Source organism: Bombus fervidus, chromosome 2 (genome assembly GCF_041682495.2).
Source record: "Bombus fervidus isolate BK054 chromosome 2, iyBomFerv1, whole genome shotgun sequence".
Lineage (NCBI taxonomy): Eukaryota > Metazoa > Arthropoda > Insecta > Hymenoptera > Apidae > Bombus > Bombus fervidus.
Window position 1 is genome coordinate 9,299,381 of NC_091518.1, and position 22,667 is coordinate 9,322,047.

General features: G+C 32.1%; 2 protein-coding genes across 6 annotated transcripts; one reads left to right on the forward strand and one right to left on the reverse strand.

The window, feature by feature from the left end:
- Window positions 1-940: 940 nt before the first annotated feature.
- On the forward strand, window positions 941-18,596 carry LOC139998089 (uncharacterized). Of its 5 annotated transcripts, XM_072022347.1 has the most exons (30): window positions 941-1,350; window positions 2,706-2,891; window positions 5,463-5,561; window positions 5,880-5,969; window positions 8,972-9,120; window positions 9,210-9,298; window positions 10,150-10,233; window positions 10,413-10,578; window positions 10,864-11,089; window positions 13,014-13,167; window positions 13,225-13,354; window positions 13,492-13,710; window positions 13,817-13,990; window positions 14,086-14,246; window positions 14,333-14,615; window positions 14,675-14,804; window positions 14,881-14,995; window positions 15,112-15,234; window positions 15,313-15,660; window positions 15,812-15,982; window positions 16,078-16,233; window positions 16,298-16,405; window positions 16,489-16,764; window positions 16,845-16,899; window positions 16,962-17,103; window positions 17,177-17,288; window positions 17,374-17,480; window positions 17,598-17,742; window positions 17,825-17,922; window positions 18,216-18,596. In XM_072022347.1, exons 3-30 carry the CDS (start codon window positions 5,464-5,466, stop codon window positions 18,286-18,288), a joined length of 4,182 nt encoding a protein of 1,393 aa, XP_071878448.1. In that variant the 5' UTR covers window positions 941-1,350; window positions 2,706-2,891; window position 5,463; the 3' UTR covers window positions 18,289-18,596. The 5 variants fall into 5 exon arrangements, with proteins under 5 accessions (XP_071878448.1, XP_071878446.1, XP_071878450.1 ...); XM_072022345.1 differs by lacking the exon at window positions 2,706-2,891; XM_072022348.1 differs by lacking the exon at window positions 2,706-2,891 and having other exon boundaries at window positions 942-1,350; window positions 14,690-14,804.
- On the reverse strand, window positions 18,185-22,106 carry LOC139998090 (G patch domain-containing protein 1). The gene is made up of 4 exons (XM_072022351.1): window positions 21,734-22,106; window positions 21,276-21,654; window positions 20,984-21,208; window positions 18,185-20,908 (listed from the first exon to the last, which is right to left on the reverse strand). The coding sequence occupies exons 1-4, from the start codon at window positions 21,795-21,797 to the stop codon at window positions 18,667-18,669; spliced, it is 2,910 nt and encodes a 969-aa protein (XP_071878452.1). The 5' UTR covers window positions 21,798-22,106; the 3' UTR covers window positions 18,185-18,666.
- Between the last annotated feature and the right edge of the window lie 561 nt (window positions 22,107-22,667).

Sequence of the window (22,667 nt, forward strand, 5' to 3'; positions counted from 1 at the left end):
ATAATTGTACTGCGGATTTTTATACAAATTTATATTTTTATACTATACGATATATTTTTTATACAGGTTGTGCTTATGTTTTTCCGTATAACTTTTCCAACAGATTCTACGAATGAAATTAAAAAAAAGTGTCATATAAACATAGGGTAAAAAAGGCTTTGTTAAGAAACTATAACAAAAATTCGAAATAAGAACTTATAGATTTTCATTCGATAGCATAAGAACAGATTGGCAATATTTATCTGATCTGTTTGTAGAAGCTGTTTAAATCGTGAGGTCGTTTTTTGAAATTTGAAATTTGAAACTAACGTAGGTATATATCGTCAATTGTTATTTCGAATTTTTGTCATAATTTTATAACAAAGCATTTTTGAGCGTATGTTTATATGATATTCTTACTTATTTTCATTCGTGGATTCCATTTGCAAAATTATGCGGAAAAAAGTAAGGATCTCTTGTATATAATACGACTTTAAAAAAATAGAACTTAAATAGAGATTCGTTTCCTACAAATCATAATGAATATGAAGTTTAAATATATATATACATGTATGTTATATACATTCTGTCCACTCTTGTATCTTCAAATTTCACATAAATGCATTAAAATCGACAGTCTAGTTATTGGTATACATTACATATGTAGGGTACTAATAACATTTCTTTCATATTTTTCTAAAACTTCAGATTATATTAAATAAATACGATTAGATCGATCATAACCAAAAGAACGCAGCAGGGTTAATTGTGTAAGAGAATCCAGGTATAGAAATCCTCCCTTGTTAACTGGCCAGATGCGGTATTGCTTCTGTAGATACCTTTAACCCCACGCGTACGCGTATGTGTGCGCAAAATACTCGTAAAGAAGCGCACTATATTTATAGCTAGAGATAAATATACATTTTGGCTGCGATCCAAATTATCATACGTGCGAGTCCGAAGCGAGTAACGGCCTAACCCTCGTAATAGCAGCACCGTGTCAGTGGTATTAGTGACGTCTATCGACGTTGTGATCGTCGCAACTACCTAGAGAACAAAAATAAGGAAAAAGAAGAAATCAGTGCGTCAGTGAAAAACGTCGAAACATGTAAACGAACCGTGAATGTTAAAAAATAGAGGAACGCTTTGAACAAGTGCACTCGTTACGCCTAGTGATCGGTTACAAGATCACAATTATACTTATGTTGTTCGTTTATTATATTCGTTTAATATGAGACTAGAGGGTTTCCTTATATTTTGTATCCTCGAAATGAAAGATGTGCTCGCGAAAAATGCACTCAAACATTTTTAACGACGCCTAGGACGAATTTAATCCCACCCGCCTGCTGCATTTGGGTGAACATCGATCAAGTAAGTACTTACACGCTGATCGACATGGAATTGCATAAGATCAAATCGAGTTCGAAATCGGGAGAAAGAGAGAAATCTTGTGTGTGTTCGATTGTTTGAATAAGAGGATTATTTTATGGAATGCGATTCAGAGTCGGACTAAAGTTTTTGAGAACTGGAACTACATATTGACTCGGCAGAGGCTTCTTTCATAGAAAAATGTTTGTTTGGAAAGAAAGTAAGTTTAAAGATCGTATTCTATACGTTAAAATGTAATTAGCGATTTTTGTTATGGAATTCGGAAACATGAAGTGTTAGAAGCGTGAAATTTTTTGTGAAGAAGAACATCGATTCGGTGTGGGTTCAATGATTATAATACGAAGATCTTATTGGATCGATGTTTCTTAATTGGATACATCGATTGTATGAAAATTCCAGCATATATAATAAAACGATGCAAACTTGTTTTAATCCAATGATTAAGTTTGTTTATGACAAAAAGTCTGTTAGACGTTGATAATACACTTTCATTTAAGCCAAATGTATATTAAATAATATTGAAATTGAAAAATTTGATACCGAGTGAACATAAAAGATTAACGAGATTGCACATTCCATATTGATTAATAGACTGCAGACATTTATGCAAATTCGTACTTTTATCCAAATAATTAAAAAACTGAAACCTGAATAGAGATATATTTCATCTATTATCATAACATGTGCTTCACTTTGAATATTTTATATATTGGATTTTTTGGAAGTTCGTAGCTGAATTTATTTAAATTTATTAACAAGTTGAAGATATTGCATATTTATAAAATTAATATATCGATAAACAATACTTGCACCATATATTTTGATAATTTTTCATTACTATTATTAAATATTTTCCCCATTATTTTTTCTAATATAATATACAGAATACAATAGAATAAATTAACTAATAAAAACACTATGAATTTTCCAAACAGCTCAATATACTATCTCCATATTACGTGCATTCTATAAAGTAAATCTTTTACTTTTCAATGTTCTATAAATGCATAAATATCCACAGTTAGATTACAATTAAAAAGGTATTTATTTATTTTTTCCACAAATATATTATTAGAAATCGGACAAATAATGGCACCGTTGATGGATAAAAGACAATTTGAAACTGCGTCGATACACAGGCTGTAGATTCCATCAAGGTTTCCTAAACGTACATTATAACTATTTGATCTATAAAACATAGTTTCGAGCTGAATTTCATTTATCCCTTGCCAAGTATTTCGCGATTCGTCGAAAACCAAGCTTCACCTTAAGTCTCGTCTTCACTGCTTACGAAACTCTTATTCTCTTATTATATTAATTCAAGGTTTTATTTTTAGGTAAATTCTGCTAGCATCAATATCGATTGTTCGTTGAGCAAGCCTTTATACCTGTTAGAATTGTGAAAGGCACGTCGAAATATATCTGCGCCCCATGTGACGCTTTTACGAGATATGCCCTGCTGGAAATCGTCGAGATTTCCGATTACCAACCTCGTATATTTCTCACGTAACTCGTTTATGGTGGTACGACACAGTTTATCAGGATCCCCGTGATGTATCACATGTCACCGTCCTTGTTCCTACTCGCTGTCTTACACTTGCATTGTCGGTCATGAATATTAAAACATTAGCTGATATTTAATACAAATTATATGTTTTCCACTGTTTTTATCTTCTATGTATCTTATTATAAATCTATTATTTATTAATAATTTAAAATACTGAGTAAAGTAAAATGTGTTAAAATCCTTCAATGAATGTACCTGTCCCAATATTTATGGCTGGCAACGTGTATTAACTATGATTAAAATAAATGGAAGCAAATTATTTATCTATACTACTAGTATACAAAATCTAATACTTCATATATATATGTGTGTGTATGTCATATGTATATGTTGACATCTTGACACTAATGATTTATCTTCTTATTTACAAACAGCACGACACTAGGGTTCAAGTTCATCGGTTATTTATGTGTAATGAGCTACGTCTTGCAATTAGTTATGCACTCTGGAATTTTAAACCGTTTCGGATATATGTAGACGTACATGTGGCGAAAAATTTGAATCACTTTGAACAGATTTTATATTTAACTCTCTTAAAGATCTTAATAGGTTTTGAATATTTAAAGTTTAGTTAAATCTTGATAAACTTGATAGGTTTCAATGTTTTGAGAGTTTAGAGGTATTCAATATCTTATAGTATACATATAACCATATACTGAATAATCATCAAGCTTTGAAATCTATTAAGAGTTTCAAGATTTATAAAATTTTAAAGATCTATAGAACTTACAAAAAGTATTTACACAGATCCTTATTTTTAATCAGGTTCTACATCCATTTTCATAGTATTAAGTGTTTATTGTCATATAATAGCATGTACTATTAAATGATGCAAATTTAATATATATAATTGGTCTAATTAACCAGCGTGTAAATACTTCTTATAATTACTACACTAAGTTCCAAGATTCAACATCTATCAAGATCTTCAACTTAAAAGTTTCAAGAATTATAAGAATCATCTTTAAAGTGATTCGAATTATCATACTATTGAAAAACTTGGAATCGTTCCGAACGCTTCCTACTAACCGTCAACCGTAACGTCTCCCTGGACGAGCGAAAATATTCTTGTTCTATCGAAAAACCACTTCTACAAGCATGCATCGCGTTATCTCGCATCATGTAAACTGACGTCGTGTCTAAATGTCGATTTAACCCATGTATTGCACTGCACGCGACTAGAAGTATGACATGCCAAACATCTACGATATTTACCTATTGTATAACAGAAGGCTACTAAGTACACTCCCAGACAAACAAATAGCATATAGCACAAATTCGGAAAATTTTATTGAATAACAAGCAGAAATACAAAGATATATTTTATTAACTTAAAAGCTAGTTTTTATTAGGTTGTCCGAATATATATGTGTCTTTCTTTTACAGACCCGTCTTTTACAATGATGCATCTTTATACAAACATGAAACCTAATCTGTTGAACGTTGTGATCTTTATCTTGATAGAACAAAATTGATCATACGTAATTCGATAAAATAATATAAAACGGAAAATGTTGTGCATCCATTATTTCCTTAGAAAATGAAAGAAACTTTTCGGACGATTTAATATTAATACCACTCTATAGTTCTGAAGTGAAAATTAATGTCTTTCTTGCAAAATTAGAAATATGACAAGAATACAGTCGGACAAAATGATAGCACATGCTGCAGAAAAAGGAAAATTTACTCAGATTCACCAAAGATATTGTCATGTTAATATTTCGTATAGCTTCTTTTATTTTTTACAACTGCTGTCATTCTTTTTGATGATGATTTAAATAGCTTTTGAAATTGAATTTTTTTTATTTGAATTGTATATTTCTATAAATTGCTCTTACTGGCTTACCCCAACAATTTTCTATCATATTTAGGTCGGATGACCTTGCTGACCATTTTAAAATTTAGATCTTTTTCTCAACAAAGTACTTGTTCCCCGACTGTGCGGTGTGACCGCTGCATTATTCTGTTGGAATAACCATTTTTCTCCGCCATACGTACTGTATGTGCTTGTATTTATTGGTTGATCAAATCAATATACTTTATAATATTATTCGTTTTTCCAATTAACAGATGTCCGTAGGAAGCAAAGGCTGGGATTTGCCGCAAAGCATTTAAAATAAATTGAAAGCTGGAGGAATGTTATTTTCACTGATGAGAAAAGATTAACTGGTGGTTCAAATAGATGGAAGTATGTATTAGTATCATGATTTACAGATGGAAGAGAAATTTGCAAGTTGTCTACAAATGGGTAAAAACGCAATGGTGTGGACACGATTGGGTATTATGGGAAGACGAAAATTGTATTTATTATAGGAAAAATATTTGTTTTCATTTCAGAACTATATAGTGGTACATTAAAAACTAATTGTTAAGTTAATGAAATATATTTAGGTATTTCTGCTTGTTATTCAACAAAAATTTCCAAATCTGTGCCATGTGTTTTTTATCCGGAAATGTACGTTTATATTCGAGAAGATCACTCGCATTGTGTTTCGTAACGATTCATATTTCTCGTTTTCACATGTAGAATGCACCACATGTATTCCTCGAAGAAAGGGGATCCTCTTTGTCCACTTGGTTTCCATCCGCAAGTGCGATGGCCAACCCGTTGCAAAAGATGCTTCAGGTATCATTTAATCGCTTATTTCTATCACTGTAAAAGTTATGTATATACAATGGCAACAAGAAATATTTGCACATAATCTTATTTTCCAATGAAGCAGTTTTTTTACTAAATTTTATCTTCATAATACCAAATTTTTGTAACACGAAGGTGGTATTAAATAATACAAAATTTAATATACTAATTTAATAGATCTAATTAATTAATATGTAAATAGAATGGTGCAAATACTTTTCGTAGTTGCTACAGTTAAAGAGTAGAAAGAAAAGATATTAGATCTGGCTAAAAAGGCTTGAATAATCATGATAAAAACATATTTAGAGATTACAAGGAACACGGAGGCAAAAAAGACAGCTTGAAGGATATCACATCGTCTTCACCTAGTTTATCGTACGAGCAATCTTCAGGCCGGTAAGTGATTAATATTGCAGATGTTTATGTATTTATGCAAGAGTGCAAGTAGTTTATGTGTAAAAATATGTGCATATAAATTATAATATATGGTAATATATGTGTAATGTAAACGATTAAATCTGAAATACATGTTACAATATATAACATGTATTAAAGTATGTACATAAATAATTCTATAGAAACATGAATTTGTTAAATAATTATTTAGAAAGCTGTCACCATTTTGGATTTTGATGATTTTTTAATGTATTAGAGAAATCAATATTTTAAAAAACTTTTTCTTTTGTATGTTACCATTGGGCTCTTTTAGTTTTCAAGATATGTAGTTACAAAAAATCTGTTGGTACCACTACATTGAATTCTACCTCCAATTGTGCGTCCGTGACAACGTAAGTGCATTGGTTGCCGGCCATTGGTTTACAGATAAACTTTACAGATAAAGTGACACTTGATCCAAACCTATATAAACTATAAACAAATGATAAGAATTAGGTTTGACTTAGGCGTCATTGTATGTATGAAGTTTAACTGTGAAGCGGGCGGCAATCAATACTAGCGCTTACGCTGTCACGGACGCACTTAATTGGAGATAGAATTGAATGTAGTGGTACCGACAGTTTTTTTGCAAATATCTCGGATATTAACGTGGAATGACGGTTACATATACTACAAAAGCTTGTTCAGAATTATGCCGTCGACAACATATTAAAACAGTATCGAAATCCAAGATGACGACAGCTTATTACCGAAAATCGCATTGATACAAACTTTTAACTTAGTTACTATATTCTGGTAATTGTATAACTAAAGGTATAACTCCATTAGCAAAATCTTAATTTGAGTAAATTAAAAATTACACGAGCCTCTTACAATTCATTCAAATGACTACATGATATAATAAGGGAAAAATTCTACTCGTTTAAAACACACACACACACACACACACGTTGGCGTTAGATCACTCTAAAAAAGCGACTGTACGTGTCAAGGTCTCTCAAGAGGGTGACTTGGCGACAAACTCGATTATAGAGCTATGTACAGACTACAGACGATGCGAGGGCTACGAGGCAGATCCACGAGGTTGCCTCCGGACGAGCCAATGCCAATGGTTGTCGGCTTTTTGGCGAGATCAAAGGTGCGACTTCAGCTATGTAAATACGGACAGAGATAGTACGAGACATTGCTTCTCTTGCAGGAGCCGGAGCTGGAGCTACACATCTCGCCAAAAAGCCGACAATCACTGGCCCGCCCGGAGGTAGTCTCATGGGTCTGTTTTGCAGACCTCACACTGCCTGTACATAGCTCTAAGGAGTGGATATATAGATTTGGGAAAGCTCTAGAAGCTGCGAATGTTATAATTTCGGAGTTCAGAGTTCGGAGTTCGCAAGAACGCACGCATAACCAATGATCTGACGTCATGTGGCGCGCGTATAGTATAGAGTAGTAAGAATGCTTTAGAAAAATCTGGTCACGGAGTGAGGAAAGTGGCGAACTTCGTGGCAAAAGGACTGACTCGAACAGCTAAGTACTTATCCCAGAACCTCGAAGGCGAAAAATCATTTAGCGAAATTTATTCGTAGTATATACATATGCGCAACATATGAAAAATAAGAAACAAAAATAAACATAGAAAGGGAAAATAATTATTGAAACCATTCACTGAAATTGTGATTATGGGTGCATTAAAAGTCGAAGCATACAAAGGTTATAACAGGCTGATTGTAAGTTCATTTGCATTCGTTAACCCACAATTATAGGATCACAGAATGATTATACATATAATATGTACAGGGTGTTTCTAGCAATTAGGACAGATCATAACTCTGTCCCAAGTAAAGTTAAAGGAAAATCGCAAAGGAAAATTTTGCACTGTTTAACATTCTCTACCGTGCTAACTAGTTCTTTCGCAGATGCAATTGCACTCTTTTTTTAAATGGAACTCTATAATTTTTTACAAACCACTCGACGCACTTTTTCACAAAAAGATATTGAAGTATTTGGATCGAAAAATGATTAATTTAAAAGATATTTCAATTACAATTTCGTAAAACGTTGCATACGAAAAAAAAGGAAAGAACGTGAAGAACACTAAATTTGGTGAAATTCAAATTGAAATTATTTTGTAATAGATTTCAACTTTTTGTCAAACTTCCAATTTTAGATTTTATAGAAGTAAACGAGTCCCACTTTTTTTACTTTTTTTACGTTCCCTATAACTGGCATAGATATTATTATCCATTCATCTAAAAGGAGTAAATTTTAGCAGCATTATGTATTAAAAATTGAGTCTTTTTTGGATGAGTATGCAATGATATGCAATGGTATAGATGAGTGTGCGATGATAACTACAATCATAATAGTATGAAGTTTAGCTATATCCTATACTTTACAAGTTACAAGCAGACGTCGTTTTAAAATCATGGAGCTTCGATAGTTAAAATAATAGAATCTCAAGATACACCGAAACTATCTTCTATCGGAATTCGAGAAACTAACCAGAATCACCAAGGAAAGGTCCCAAAATATAATGACTCCAGGCTCAAAATACCGAAATAGTCTGAGCTGATCTTTCGATATGATTCTGGGATATAAAACCCATAACTATTTCATGGTGGATTTAGCTCCAGCCAAAGAATCAAGCCAACATTTGCTTATGATCCAATTAATCTGAAATTTTATCCAAGGCTTCATCTAAATTTACGTGCACGACTTTATTACCTTTATTCAGTTAAATAGATTTTTCACCTCATAATTTTAATTAATATTTAGTATAAGAGCACGGCAAGTAAATAAAAACCATACGACAAATAAACGCTGTTGCACAATAGATATATAATTATTATACAAAATTAGTTATAGTATTTAAGATAACAGTTATGGAACTGAGAATATTCAGCGAAAAGCAGTGTGCAGTAATGCTCTCTAAGCACTTCTGATAATGTAATACAAAAATATTTCACAATATTATTCAAATGTTCACAATAACACTTGTATCGTAGATCTGCCGAGAATGGAAAACGTGGTTGGTCTTCAGCGACAAATTTGGCAAAGGATGACTTGAGAGCAAGCTCAGAGTCATCGTACGCAGCAGCTGGTTGGACTTCGCTCATGGATCTTTCTGCTATCGACAACGAAGAGAGATTGGAAGGTACTTACATATAATAAATATTGCTTTTTATCAAGATTATCGATAAACGTATTTTTTCTTTGTTGTCAAATTCATCCCGTTATTTGCAGATAGGAGGCCAACCAAGTTACAAATTAAGGAGGTTATAGATAACAGCAATGAGAGCGCCTCAGAAAATGACGTCGAGTTCATAATCCAGGTAAATTTTCGATCGCTGTGAGATTTTGTGAGTTTTAAATGTTGCTTATCGCAATGTTGTAACTTTTATCTTGTTATAACTGGGATTTATTGATGTATATGTATACATATATGAATAAGAGCTAATTTGGTTTCAATTGAATATTTATTTCTAAATATTTATGCGTTTAAGCTTTTAAAATCAACTAACCTAGTTAAATGACTGTTCCATTTTGATATCAGTCTATAATAATCATTTATGTGTAACTACGTTGTCGACTTGCTAGAAAAGAATGAAACATCTGAAATACCTTCATTTCTGAAACATCTATAAAAATTTAATCTATAAATAAGTTCTTCGTTACAAAACTTGTAATATATAACAATAACAATGTCAAAATTCAAGATAGGATTGTTTTAACTCCCTTTTGAATAAGTGATACTGTTAAATAATATTTTATGAGAAAGCATACAAAGAAATTTCCTGAGAAATTTCCTTTTCTTTAATTTATATAATTTTTCTACCAAACTGACGATATACGTATAAACAAAAGTTTGGAGTTTTTTAACAGAACCATTTTCATTCAACTTACAATCAAATTGCTGGAATGTTTTCAATTATTTGTATATGTGTGTACGTTGTACATTTACGACAGCAAATTTAACTACATTTGAGCTTTTCAAGGAGATCTCAACTTTGCATATACACGTAATTACACCACGTAAACAACCTTCTTTTTACCGCTATCAATTCTTACGATAGTTATCACTTAATCTGACTATGTTTACCTTTTAGTGCTTCACGAAAGAAAAGTTAATAATCGTACATGGAAAAATTGAATTTCCTTGTTGTACATTGCTTTTTCTATTCAGGTGAAGAAGTCGAAGACTGGTTCTTCGAAAAGCAGCGAAAAAAATGGAGAACGACGAATGGCAAGCGAAGAATGGACGGAAAAAGTAACCATAACAGCATTCTTCATTTCGTTTCTAATCTTTCTTACTAATCGGTTTATATAAATATATGTAGTACGCTTGTAGCAATAATAATCTTACAATTAGTGCTGTAGATAAGATTGATAGTTATCCTCACGTATGTGAAAATTAAAGGAATAACGGTGGAATTTTATTATCGTTAGAGCGAGGTAGAACAGTTAAGGCTACAAGTAAAAGAATTGCAAGCACGATGCGAGAGGGCGGAAAAGGAAAAGAGCGAGATCCTGATGAGGCGATTAGCAACTATGGAAACCATATCGAGTAAAGCTGCACCGAATGAAGTACAGAAATTACAGAAGAAGAATGAAGGTATTACCCATGAAAAATGAATAACTTAATATATAGAAATTAAAAAATATAAATTTTTACAAAATTTATGATAAGAAATGGAAAAATTTTTTAAAATTCTTTTGGAAATTTGCTAATATAAAGAAACTAATATTTAACAATTTGAAATTTAAAATTTGGAAGTGTTTTTGTTATAGTAAATAGTAAATTATTGTTAATTATTTTCACCACTGCTAGTTTAATCTATGGACTAATAATGGATAATTCAATTACTTGAGAAATGATAATAATATTAATAATATTCAGCGCTCACGCAAGAAAAGAACAGTTTATTGACCAAGATAAGAGACCTGGAGAAAGAAGTGAACTCGAAAACGTTTAGAGGAGAACGAGACCGGGAAAAGGATGAGCTACGTTCGAAATTGAAGGCAGCAGAGAATTTATGCGAGAGTTTGATGGATGACAACGAAGATATGAAAAAAGAAATACGGCAATTGGAGGAAGAGATATACGAACTGCAAGATACGTTTAGGTAATTTTACATTTTCTTATCTTTAAATACAAGTACATTTTTTCTACGTGCATGTTTATCGTGGCTTCTTTTTCAGTTCATAATAATTCTCTTTTTATTGTTTAAAACCATGTTTCAAACCTATATACTATCAAAGTAAATATCTATAATTTAATTATTTTTATTGTATGTACATGTTACTACTGAAGTAAAGTTTTATAAGCTTTCAAGAGAAATTCTCAAGCAAAAAAAATTCGATTTAACGCCCTGTAATTTCATGCGTAGTGCAATCTTTGTAACATTTTAATAAAAAAAAAACATAAATTAAATAATTATGAAACGAAGAATAGTTATTTGAAGTATAAAATGATCATCGTGTGTAGGAAAAGAAAGATTCCACTGCATTTTACTAACTGATTTGTTTGAATTCGAATTGATTAACTAATCAGTACAGAAGTTGATTGATCACAACAGCGAATTACGACTCGCTCTCCTGTGATTCTTTTCGTGTTTATCAATAACATATATGTCTGTTTGTATTAATAAACGCGATCAATATTGGCACGATACAACACGAGATATTTTCGTACAATATTATCGTGTCATAGAAAAAAACAAAGAAAGAGTTTATCAACTTGGAAGAAACACGAAACCGTGTTCAGAAATGAAAATATCTTGAAGGGGCTCGAAAACAGTGGATTTCCACTTACTGCAGCTGGAACCAGAAGCAGATAAAACAAAGAAACATTCTAAATTGGAATAATCTTTTGAAGGAAATGATCTAAAACAGATAAAATATCAAATGAAATGGTCAGAAAAGTAAATCGAATTTTTTTCATGATTCGCACTCAGGAGGAACGCTTAAGCAAAAGATACAAAATAAAGGAGATATCTAATTAAAGCTGTCGCCTCTGCCACGTAATGTCTACGAAGAAAGGACACACAGCACAAAAATGTTTAGCAAAATGAGCTATCTGAATTGTTGCAGGACGTCGATTTGGACGGAAGATTCCAACACAAGAACAGCACTGTTTTTCGCCAAAAGCTGGATCGAACGTGGACGTTTCATTGCTTGGTAAAATGAGTACATATTTGACCACATTTTATTTTTGACCGTTCTTTGTGATCGAGGAAGATTTTCGAACGAATAAACGCGAGACCTATGTAATGAATCTTAAGAGCAAAGGAACGAGATATATGTATAATGAAATAACATTTTTAACGTAGACAGCAGTAATGTGGAACGTTATACTGTCGTCGAACCCTTTCGATTTTTGTACACTTATCACACGTACGCTTCCTCCTGCTTACGCCCACCTTGAATGGCATTTCGGCTTCCGTTTGATTAAATGTATACGTGACCAATTAACTCAGGTAATTATAACACGCTACTGAACTTCACGGAACTGGATAATCTATAAAAGAATATGGATAATTATCTACAGATGGAATAAATTATCTAAATTATTTGGAAATTATATAAACGAAAATTAAATATCCTAAAACTTATGAATATAATAACTTAAATATTCTTTAGAATATCTAGAGTATCGTTTTTGAAAATATTTAGACTTGTCTTAAAATTTGAAATTTGTATATAATGATATCGACCAGTTTAGGTAATTACTACGGTATAGATATTTATGCATTCGTGAGAAATTTAAATGTACAGGAGCGTACTGAATGCCTATAATATTAAAAAATAGATAGAAAATATGCAAAGAAAGATACTGATTATAATATTTATAGGGTGAAACAAATCTCTATTTAGGTTTTATTTCTTTAATTATATTTTTAAAAAAATATAAATTTGCATTAACACCTGCGGTCTAGTAATCACTTTGAGAATTTTTTATTGAATCGATTTTATCCGGTTCCAATATACTATAGTCTTTGGATAGAAATTTCGTCTAGACTCTTAAGAATAGTATTTCATATTGTTAAGGGATGAGCAAGCGGACGAGCACGTTCGTTTGCGAAAAAGTTTGGAACAGTCGAATAAGAATTGTCGAATCTTGTCATTTAAACTGAGGAAAGTTGAGCGGAAGGTGGAAGAACTAGAAACTGAGAAAGCTACTCTGGAAAAGAAATACGAAGAGGCAAGTTTCCGTATAAAGCTCAAATGAGAAATTAGTAATAAAAATATTTTATTTTAGGTGAAGAAAGTTGAAGAAACGTTGCAAAAGGTTAAAGGAGAATTCCAAAGCAGGCCTTTGAAAAAGGCGACTGAATTTACAACTAAAGTACAATTGAAGAAGATGGTGGAAGAGATGGAAAAAGAAATAGGTTCATTCTACACTAAAAGACTACTTGTATAATGATATTAAGAATAATCTAGAGATAAAATATAAATAAACGAAGAAAAATTTATCTTAATTCGCCATCTTAATCATAACATTAAATAAACAAATTGTATTCTTTAGGAGATATGATGACTGTCTTCACGACTATTTCTGATGGCAAAGAAGTGAACATTCAGGACATGAAAATCAAGGACAACCACGGGAAATACGACAAACTCTCAAAGGAGCATGAATTACTTAAGGAAAAGCTCGATTCTGTTATGAAAGAATTGTTAGATGAGAAAGAAAAGAAGAAATTCAATACTAAAGTCGAGGAAAAAAATATGGATTTGCAAAACAGTAAGTATTTCGATTATTTTAAACATACTTTCCCTATTAACGTGTTCATATTAACGTATTGAATAAGTCACTTGTAGTAAATCTATTCTGGTATGAAATACTTTAGTTAAAAAGAAATTGGAGGAGGCAGTGACATTGAGAGAAAACGAAAGGAAGACATGGGACCAGGAGAAGACAGCACTGCTCGAGGAGAAAGAGAAACTAAAATCGAAGCTTCTCTCTCTATCCGCGGAGAAACTTAAAGTGTATAACGAAACTGTACAATTGAAAAAGGATCTAGGTAAAAAAGTTATCATAAATAAAATACTAAATTTTTCTATCAATAACAATTATTTTCTTAATTAATCTTTTTTCTTTTTTCCTACTTTTGTGTAGAAACAGCTAAGACATCAGAGAATGAAGGTACAAAGTTGGAGAAAACAATAAACGATTTGAAGAAAGAATTGCTTTTGGAAAAAGATAAATCGAAGAAACTACAAGATGATTTGTCAGGATATACGGAACGAGAATCGAAAATGAAACAATCAATGACATCAGTAACTATCTTTTTAAATAAAAATTACATTAATTAAATAATTAAAACCGTCATTAATACAGATATTAACATAATATTATAATGCAGGTTGAACAAACAAAGACTAACCTCGATACTGAGTTAAAACGCTTAAAGAAGGAATTAGAAAACACAAAAACCTCCAATTCCACGAAAATAAATGATCTGACTAGGGAGGTCTCGGAATTAAAAAAAGAAAAGGAAAAATTGTTATCTCAGGTCGATCAAGAGAAAGAATCAAAGGAGAGTGAAGTAGCTACCTTGAAAAAGAAGATCAGTGCATTGGAGAAAACAGGATTGAACACGAAACGGATGAATGAATTGAGGCAGACGTACAATGAAAAGATTCTGAGTAAGTTACTTCACTATGGCGACACAAGAAACATCAGAAAAGTCTACATAAGATAACAGTGGCCTATATTTTAGATTTGGAGAACGAGCTCAAGAAAGGACAACTGGAATATGATAATCTGAATGACAAATACAAGGAATTGACGACTTTGAAAAAGCAATTCGATTTGGATAATGAATCGCTTAATAGGTAATGGGTAATACGCTTAATTAATTACAATGAAACAAAGCATTTTTAATTATTTCTATATCATATCTAAATATAGCAAATTACGAGAACAAAATATAGAGCTGATAGGTATTCGTAGAGAATTGGAATCAATGCGACAGTCAATGAAAATAAAAGAAAGCGAATGGCGATCAGAGAGATCAACTCTAGAAGTGAGTATAAAATAATATAATTAACTATTATATCCGCGATTTTAAAATCTATTTTGAAGAATACTACAATTTTCTTTAATTAATTATAAAAAATTATCTTTAATATAAATTTCCAGAATCGTATACGAGAGAGTGAGCTGCCAAACAAAGCATTGATAACAGATTTGAATAATGACATAAGCAATTTGAAAAAAGAAAACAATACATTAGTAACGCGATTAGAAGATTTAAGAAAAGCGGTAAGAAAATTAAATTATACATTTGTTTAACAGCATAAACTATGTAATAAGTTTTGTTTTAAAATATATATTTTGCAGAACGACGACCTTTCTGACAAACTGAAGGACTATGAAGCGGTATCAAAGATCCATCAAGCTCTGACACCAGACACAACAGCTTTGGAGTCGGAGATACGAAAATTGAAAAACGCCCTTGAAAACATGGAGAAAGCGAAGAAAGCTGATTTAGCTCAGTGCAAAATGCGTTATGAGCATAGAATCACTGCTATCAACGATGAAATTCAAGCTATTCAAAATCAATTGTCTAGGTACAAACGCGAGCGCGATACATATAAACATATGTTAGAAGGTGCTCAAAAAACTATTGCAGAATTAAAATCTGCTAGAGGTAGACAATCGAACGCATCTTCTGGGAAATCTGACGAGGTTGGTTATTTTTAATCTTTTTCTTTTTACCCTTCACCATTACGCTCGCTTCCCTGGATCTATTTGTATATTACATCAAGAGTGATTACTTTTAACTCAATTTAAAAGTAATCCTTACATTTTTATTTATACAACATTTTTCATTTTTTAGGAAGAGGAAATATCTGGTGCCAGTAAATTGGTTCTAGAAACGCAGATTAATAGCCTGGAAGACGAGCTTTCTGAAGCGAGATTAGAAGCATCCAGATTGAAAGCTGAATTGGTATCCGAAAAATCAGCGAGTCATGTTAAAGTATCTGAACTGCAGTCGCGAATTAACGAGGTATTTAAATGTTTTCTCCAGTAACTTATCGATGATTTAAAATACATTTGCATACTATTCATTTTTTTTTTTTTATTTTTATCTTGTAATTTTAGCTCGAAGAAGAGAAAGTGCTCACTAGTGGTAGAACGAAGATTCCAGGATTGAAAGTTCGTATGGAGTTAGCGTGGCAAAAAGAAAGAGAGGAGCATCAGAGATTATTGCAAGAAACTGCTACACTGGCAAGGGATTTGCGACAAACTCTATTCGAAGTACATATTAAACTAGAATTAATGTTATTAACATAAAAAGCCTAAACAAATGATATTTTTGTAGATTGAAAGAGAACGTTCCAAGGAGAGGCTGGAGAATAAGAGACGGCAAGATCAATTGAAAAAGGTGTACGACGAAGAGAAAGAAGAAAGCAAGAAGAAATTGTTAGAGGTAAATAAAAGGACTAATATAAAATTTTGGATCATTCTGTTTCCTTCCGATTTTGAGTTGTTTGAAAATATTAATTTTTTCAGTTACAATGCGATTTGCTCGAATTAAGGGACGCTCACGCAAAATTAAGGACTAGTAACGAGAAAATGAGACGCGAAAAGGAACGTCACGAGAAGGAGAGAGAAGAGCTCAAAGATGTAATACTGAAAAAATGTAAACAAGAACAGATTGAATTGCGAAATCTGAATGTATTGATGCAACAAGTCAATGACTTGATGAAACTTTTCCCCGAATTGAACGGTATAGCAGAAAATGGAACTGCAAATACTTATACACCGACTCCACCAAGACGATTAAAGGTATATTAAATTTACAAATTCAATAAAAAAATAATAAGTAAACTAAATCAATATGATAAATAATTATTTTCGTAATATAGGGACCAAAATCGAGGGAATCATCACCACTGTCGGATTCGAGAAGCGATATAAGAGGTAATTATTAATATTATTAAATGCATCAATCTTTAAATCAATAATGTCAAATTTATTAATAGGTTCAAATTCTCAATTTATTGAGAGAACAGAAAAATTAGAGTATACCGTTAAAAAATTAATGGATGTAGCAAAAGAACTGAAAGAATCGAAGAAATCTGCAGACGAAGTAAATACAACACGATTGAAGAAACTTGGCAAGAGGTATTTATTACTAACAGTGACCATTTGTTTTATTTAATGAAAACTTAGATACTCATATAAATCAATTTTATAGATCAACATCCGTGGAAAGCGACCCGGGGAAAGGTATAACAACATCTCGTTCGAAACCACGTTTGAAGAGAAAGAGTTTATCTTTAGAACAGACATCAGCACGAAATGAAGAAGTATGTTATTGTTCTAATGCTGTTAAGTTTTCGATAATAGGTATATTAAAAAGATATCAGCATTTATTCATTCATAATTGTACAGTCACGCATTTGGGGCACTGATAGCAACATGTCCAGTTTGCAATCATTAGAAAGTTCAGATGTTGAAGGACGAGCACAAAGTTTGCAGAGAGATTCCAGTGTTGACAGGTAATTCGATAATCATCCCCTCAATTTTATTTGTTTCCTAATGCATAATTTGAATATTCATTAACTAAGAACATTAGAAAAAAACAAGATAATAATTAAATTTATTATAATACATAGTCGCCTCTCTACCGGTTCTACTAAAAGCGAAATGTTGGAGCGAGAAAAAAAGCATAGTAAAGGTATAATAAAAAAGATTACAACTAAATTGACTAAATCAGCCAGTGTGGATGATCCAAATATTTCTATGGACCTTTCTCTTCAAGTAAGTAAACAACGCCATTATTTGTCTAAAAGAGACTATTATACCAATAACTTTAAAATTATTTCCTTTTTTGTTGTTGCAGACATCGGGATCCGAAACAAGCATCAATGAGAAGACTGAAAAGAAAAATCTAAAGAAAAAATTAACAGACATGTTCAAAAGAGGATCAAGAAGCGGCAGGTATGTTTCTATTTAAAACAAAAATTAAAAAATTAAATAGTGATAAAAATCTATTATATTTTAAACACGCATTTTTAATAATAGTTGGAATTATACAAAAGCTTTAAGTTCAAACATATTTTTAAAGATATCATTTCTAGAATGTTAAAAAAGATGAATAATTAATGAATTATAATAATATATGTACATATATATGTATAACGAATTACAAGGGTGAAATTAACTCTGAAATTAGAATCAGTGGTAGAAAATTTTAATTGAATAAAATCGTAACGATGTTCTTATATTTTCAGTGTAGAGAAGAAGATAAGTTCTACGAATCATAGTAGGCCAGCATCGAGAAACTCCACAACATCGAACAAATAATTCGATTATAAATTCCGAGGAAAGTATGTCATTATGGATACTATACTATTATTCAATTGTAATGACAACAAATAATTCTGAACACCGAATAATACAGAAATAAGTGTTTGCTCACTTGTGTGTATTAGAACATATACAAAAAAAAAGTACACAACAAAAGGATGTACATATATGTATTCATGTATGTATATATAGACATCCCTTTACTCTCTTAATATCAGATTTGCACAAGCATTTTCAAATATTTCATTAAATATATACAAGGCACCATACTATGATGCAAATAAAATGAAACGCACAATAAATAATCAACGGATATATTTGCTCCATCGACATCTTCTTCATGTAATTCCTTCGCTATTCCAATTATTTCCTACGTCACGAACCACGCTTTTCTTTCTTTGATTTCCGCTTATGTTTCGAACTTTTGTGTTCTCTGTGTTTGTGCTTTTTCTTCTCCTTTTTGGGCTTCTTCACTTTCTCCACCCATACACCAGAAATTTTAGAGTCTACTTTAGGTTTTGGTACTACAACACTTCTAAACACAGGCTTCAAAGCTTGCGAACTGGACGCTTCTGGGGTTGCATTTTCAGATTTTAATAATCTCGAAGGAAGAGCAGGTCCATACACATCCAATAATAATTGAGCCTCTGGGGGATTGAAATTAGAATCATCTTCTTTGGATTCAATCCCTAATTCAGGATCTACTATGTTTATATCTTTTTCTTTACTTGTTGTTTCATTTGATTGCATACTACTTTTTGTATTAGTAACTAAGCTATCGAGATCCACCTTTGCAAAAATTCCTCTAGGTGGAGAGGTGTTTCTACTTACATTTAATTCGTTTGGAACTTTACCAATCAAAACAGACTTCACGGCTTCGCTGTCTAAGCTTTCATCTTGCTCGGAATCAGATTCCTCGCTACTGCTTAAGAAAATTGCTTTAAAAAGATCTTTTTTCTCTTCTGATTTACTTTTTGATGTAGGTTTCGTTGTAGTATTGATATCTTCTTCAGTTTTATCCTGTTGATCTATAGTCTCTGTTATTCTATTTGAATCAAAGTTATTGTCCAGATTTTGTTTGTCTTCGAATATTGTCGATGACGTTTCTGGAACTTCTTTTCCAAAAACTTTCTCATAAGAAACTTCGAAATTTCTCATTTTCTCTGACACAGGTTCGAAAATTTGATGATTATAAAAAGATATATTATTACTCATTTTAATGTTGGAATCCGTATTGTTAATAGCGCCTTTTTCTGTATTGTCAATAATATTTTGGCCCGTATTTTCAATACTGCTTTTGTCTTTTGACGATGTACTTACTTCATTTACTTCTTGCGACGCCCGTAAAAACTTCGTAGAATTATTCCAATCAAAGGAATCGAAAATGGAAAACCTTGTTGACCTTTTCTGCATCTCAGGTTGAGTACAACCAACTTTTGGCTCTGGAATATTAAATCTCTTACAAACTATGCTCGCTGGCTTCCATTCTACTCGCTCCCGAGTTAATTTCCCGAACATTTTCATTTTTACAGCCTGTTTCATTTCATCCTCCTGGCTAAATTTTGCAGAAACATTTGAACTCGTGGAATCAGAAGCACTTGTGAATTTACTCCCAGTATATTCATTTGTTGGTTGCCCAACCAGTTTTACTGCTTGTTCGAATTCAATTCGTTCATGTTCTCTATCCCATTCTGTCATAGATAACGGCTGTATACTTTCAAGCTTATTTTTCTTTCCTTCTTTTACGAAAAGTAAATATTGTTCAAATCGTCTTTGTTTATCAGAATCAGAAAAATAAGGTTTCACATTGCTATTCTTCACAGAATCATCTTGATCCAATTTACTTTGTTCCTCAAAAGTCAAGGAGGAATCTTTAAATTCTTCTAATCTTTTTAAACTTCCATCAGAATCTTTACTGGGTCCAACGACGCCTCCTTTAACAAAACTTTGTGCGTTCAATTTTTCCATCCACGATACAGCTGCCTTAGCTTGTAGATTTTCTTCTTTCTGTCTTTCTTCCGTTTGTTGCTTCCAACGTAAATTTAACGTCTTTGAAATGATATTAGAAGCAACTGATGGTACCAAATTTGAATGCGTTTCGGATGTCTTTTTCGCATTGCATGTATCTTCCAATATTTTTGCTCTATCCGCAGCTGTGAGATCTTTGCGCTTTCCATTCTCTGTTCTACGAGAAACATTCTCAATCGGAGGATAAAATCTGCTCTTCCTAGCTGTATGTACTGGTACAAAATTCTTAGGCAATTCCGGAGGTGGAAAAACCTTTTTCAATTCTAATTTATTCTCTGCCAATACAAAGCCTTCTAAACAGTTGTAGCTTAAATTTCTCGAACTACTATCCTCAGACCATCTTGTTTTGATTTTCCGTTCAGGACCTAAGGAAAAGTCGTAACGTGACATATCTTCTCTCTCGTATATATCTTCATCATCGGCTTCGAATGCGCCAACTCCAAATGCTTGTCCATGTATCGATAATTTTTTGTTCTTATCCTGAATGCTAAATGCTGGAGTTTCAAATAAATTTACATGTCCAGACAATATGGTTCTTCTATCTAAACCACTGTATCCTATGCCAAAATAATTGTCTTTTGGGTTACATCTGTAGGAATGAAGCAAAGTTAATATATGTATCTTATTTTGTTTATCAAAATTATATACAACATTTTGAATTTACCTAAATGGCTCATAGTCATCAGGTGCAAATGTAACATTCCGATAATCATCTTCTGAATCATCAGAGCTATTTTCTGAACTTGCCTTCCTAAATCTTTGCTGCATATCTTTTAGCTTCTCATTCCTTTTTTCAATTTTAGCTTTCTCCTTTTTTGTAAGTCTTGATCCTACTCCCTGACCTGGTCTCCATCCCATTTTCTTTAGTAACATAATACCAACTGTTTCCCTATTATATCAAACGTTTATTATTAATGTGATATTAATGTGATGTAGGAAAGTAAAGGAACACTTACTTTACCGGCTTCAAAAGCTCCTTCAATACTGGTGTACCAGGAATAGGACCACTGTTGTCACGAGTGATTCTCTCACGTTTTGTACCTCTTTGACTACATTCCATATAATCCTCCGTAGCACGAATCCCTGTTGGTGCAATTCCAAATTCACTTGTATCTTCCTCATCCATAAAATCTTCTGGACGCTGAGTAATACTTTCAGCTTTGCTACTTCTAGAAGATTTAAATCGTTGTGGCCTCCAACCATCTCTTGTACCAACAGTATTAAAGTATCCAGCAGAAAAACCGCCCGTAAATGCACCATGAAATCTACGTCTACCTTGTGCATCATATGCATATTGATCTTCAATCATCATTGGTTTCTTCCTTGGTACATTATCTACAATAATTGCATGTGAAAATAAAATACTGTACTATCAATATTTTATTTTTATATCCTCCAAAATATCTTTACTAACCTTCATCAATTGGTTCAAGGGGGATTCCAAAAGTAACATAATTTTCGTCCTCAGAATCACTCATTTTTTCGATATCTAATAGTCAATTTTTAACATTTAATGATAGAACTTATTCTTCGTTCATAGCGTGTCTAACTGTCAAGAGTAATTCATATGAGGTTAGAAAATATATACACAACGAATGTATTGTTTCTTTGATTTTCAATGAATTTTGTATCGTCTCATTCTAATAGAATATATATGTACTTAAAACATTATATACTGATAAAATACAAATAAAATACGATATTTAGAAAATACATCAATGTTTTTGAACCAGCTACCTGATCTATATTTTGTTCAATGAGTTGAGTCATAAGAAGTAAACACAATTGGTCACATGATCAGATACTCTAATTATATTAGTGGATAATACAGTCATATATACAGAAATGAGTAGATTTGCTCCATAGACATAGAAATGTATTCCTAGGTCTTTCATCATCTCTGATGTAGGCAATATGTAGTCCTAAACTGTAATATGAGCTACGATCACATAAGTACTGCTCACTGGATACTCCTAAACTGGAAGCATTGACGAAACCGTCTGTTTTTTTGAATCGAGAAATATCAAAATGGATGGCAAGAGAAAGTCTCGTCCTGCGCATGATAACGCTATATACATATACATAGATATTATGAATAATTCCTTAATCGTCTCTGCCTGTTTCGCAGAATGAAATCTATTCTTGCCTTCCATCTTGATCTTTTTTCAACTCAAATTGGTTGGTCTTCAAACTGAATGGTCTTTTCTAGCGATTCCGTGGACCAGAGATGTTAACTGGACAGATTATAGTTCAGTTATTTTAATCTTTTTTTCTGGCTGTCATGTTATGTTGGTAACAAATACTTTAACCAATGATAATCTAGTTAATAGGAACTTTTTAAGCGAAGT